We start from the raw sequence: 3,353 nt of genomic DNA on the forward strand, positions 1-3,353 counted from the left end.
ATGCCCTTGAGCAAGGCACTTAACCCTAATTGCTCCTGTAAATCGCTCTGGATAAGAGCGTCTGCTAAATGACTAACATGTACTCTTTCAGAGTTTGGAACTTGTTTTTACATGCTATATTATGTAGCAATAACAGCTTGGAGCTTTAGACTATATTGTGCATACATATATTTGTCTACGCTCATCATTTAATATCATATCAAACTAGTATAAACTAGAAACTATATAAACTAAATTCATGATTCCATGAGGTGATTTGGCTTTATTTTATTAAAGTTAATATGGCCCCCTCCTGGGAGATACATAAAACTCCTACTGTTTAAAGGTTGAGTGAGTTTTAGTATAGGTCTGGTGGTGGTTTGTATCACTGTGGAGGCGAGCACAATAATACACAGCTGTGTCCTCAGTCTGCAGACTCTGTCCTGTTAAAGTCACAGTATTGCTGGAGGAGTCTACTGTGAGGCTGAACTTATTTTTCAGGGAGTCTTTGTGGTGCGTTCCTCCAGTATATTTCATTCCAATCCACTCCAGTGTTTTCCCTGCAGGCTGTCGGATCCAAGCTGTGTAATAGCTACCTACAGAATATGAAACCTTACAAGAGATGGTCAGTGGTTGACCTGTCTGGACAGTTATAGAGGCTGGCTGAGTGAGTTCTTCACAGTGAACACCTGAGAAAATAAAACCACAACAGAAAAACATTCATGTTAGTCATTCCAAATAGCATTATAAACAAGTTTTAACAAGACTAAAGCCATTGTTAAGTGGCATGTTTATCCCCCAAATCCAGAGAGACTCACAGGAGGCAGCTGCCAGAAGCAGCAGTAAAGATGCAGGGAACATGGTTTGTGTTGAAGCTGAACTGGTGGTGGTTGCTCTTCTCTACTCTCCACGACTCAGAGTTCCTCTAAAGGCAGACCCTGTTTAAGTACTGAAAGGTTCCGAGGGAGGGTTTGCATTGACGTAGAGAGATGGGGGGAGAGGGGTATTTAGGGAGACCTGACAGGGAGACACTAAAACAGCACAGATGTGTATTCATTTTTTGTTTTACTATATAGCTTTTGTGTGGATATATCCTGTATACTGAACAAAATATTAACACAACATGTAAAGTGTTGGTCCCATGTTTCATGAGTTGAAATAAAAGATCCCCGAAATTTTCCATATGCACAAAAAGCTTATTTCTCTCAAATTGTACACAGAAATTTGTTTACTTTCCTGTTAGTGAGCATTTTTACTTTGCCAAGATAATCCAGGTGTGGCATATCAAGAAGCTGATTAAACAGCATGGTCATTACACAGATGCATATTGTGTTGGGGACAGTAAAAGGCTAACATTAGCTGTTTTTTCACACAACACAATGACACAGATGTCTCAAGTTTTGAGGGAGCGTGCAATTGGCGTGCTGACTGCAGGAATGTCCACCAGAGCCATTTCCAGAGAATGCAATGTTAATTTATATACCATAAGTGTCAAAGGTGTGTACGGGAGGCGAAGTCAGGTGCATTTGAGCAGAGTGTAATGAACAGGCGCACTTTTAAACAATGTGTAACAAGACAAGAGCATCTCCCACCAGTTCAGCTTCAACACAAACCATGTTCCTTCCATGTCTGCTGCTGCCACTTTGACAACATCTGTGATTTCCTTCAACAGGTGTTCATGGTCAGACACTGACTGAGTCTTAACAAGTAGTTAATAAACCTGGAGAATCACACAAACTGACCTGTACTATGAAGAGGGTTAAACCAAGGCCTCATACCTTTTAAAGGGTTAATAATTGATGTTATGATAAACTGTACGGTCTCCTCTTCTAGGAGGTGTATTAAAATCTGTTTTTGAGTGTTGTGCCCTTCAGACACTATCAGAAGAAGGAAAAGTACAGTAAGTTCATACTCCTCCTGTCTGGGCCCCACTGTGGTTATCTGGTTTTCTGAGAACACAAGGCTACTGCAGGCCTGATGAAAACAGCCACCTGTCAGAAGATGCTTGGACTTGTTCACCTTGTTATGACCCTATAAATGTGATGAAAGGTCACGTTTCGGTCAAACCCACTTCTGAGCTTTTAATTGCTGATTAGATGGTTGCTGCTGTCAGGGGGAGGTTAGATTTATTAAAATGTTGTTGCCAGGGAAATTCACACAAGGTGGACTGGGAGAGGCTATATGAGTTACAGGATGTCTTAGACATTTTGCAGAATCTGGGGAGAGCTATCATATACTGTACTCTGTACCAAATTCTGCCTACAATTGTATTACTAAAGGAGTATTTTAATACTTAAACAAAGAGTCTGTGTTTCCTTTCCATTACTAATGTATGTTTGATAATTATATAGACCTGAACATTTGTTGAAGAAATTGACCAACACTTTGGCGAGCTTGCCAGGAGCGAGTGACCACTTCGTTGGACTGACCATTGATCCACGTGCAAGCGCTACAAAATGATTAGATAAGCAGATGCATGCATCTAAAGTCTCTAATTTGCTATAACATGTTGTGGTTAATGAGTCATTCTGGCAAGTAAGTGGTGCCTGACTGTTAAATTTATACAAACCTACATTTTTCTGTAATAGTGGAATAATTGCAAGTGTGAAATTGTTGTCACAGAACCCGTGGGAGGAAGCACAGACGACCTAGGTGGAAATAGGTTATAAATTCCTGGGTTAAATGTTTATTGTGATTGGACTTAGGGCGAAATTCCAAGTATAAACGCAGATTGTTATGATTATTGTGAGATTTGGTGATAGGATTTAGGGCAAAATTCCAAGTATAAACGATTATTATGATTATTCTGACGACACTTGGTGATAGGACTTGATTATTTTTCTGATAAGGTATTCTGGAAGTGTTCTATGTATTTTGTAATTGTTCTTTGTATCATGTCTTCTGTGTGGTATGACTGGATGGAGGGAGTTAGTTATCAAGAGTTAGGAGTTATTAATCAAGAGTTAGTTATAAACAATATAATGCCCGTGAATTTGAATTAACTGAGTGGACATTCGGATCAGATGCTGGAAGAGTTGCCTGTGGGGGTATAAACCTTAATGTATACACCCTTGCTGTATTAGTAAATAGACCTACCCATGTGTTACTGACCCATGTTATTTTAAAAAGAAATAGTTTTGAAGTAATATTTTCTCCCTTGGAAGGAGAAGATTGTGGAGGTTACACCAAAGTTTATACCAGCTATAAATCATCTTGAACCCTTTACTATTTCATGGTTGCTCCACATAGGACAATTATTTTACACCACCCATACATTCCATGGTATTCAGTTATTATTTACTTATCACCCTGCTTTAAATAAACTTACGCGAGTTCATTTACAGTTAGGGGTTCCGCTAGCGGAACGTTTCAAA

At 39.3% G+C, this 3,353-nt stretch overlaps 1 gene segment (V, D, J or C); it reads right to left on the bottom strand.

Annotated features, from left to right (window-relative positions):
* Positions 1–297: 297 nt before the first annotated feature.
* LOC121841046 lies at positions 298–910 on the bottom strand. The segment is given in 2 exon segments: positions 298–668; positions 798–910. Coding segments are annotated over 2 exon segments (399 nt in total).
* Positions 911–3,353: the final 2,443 nt, after the last annotated feature.

The sequence above is a fragment of the Oncorhynchus tshawytscha genome, linkage group LG27 (genome assembly GCF_018296145.1).
Source record: "Oncorhynchus tshawytscha isolate Ot180627B linkage group LG27, Otsh_v2.0, whole genome shotgun sequence".
NCBI lineage: Eukaryota > Metazoa > Chordata > Actinopteri > Salmoniformes > Salmonidae > Oncorhynchus > Oncorhynchus tshawytscha.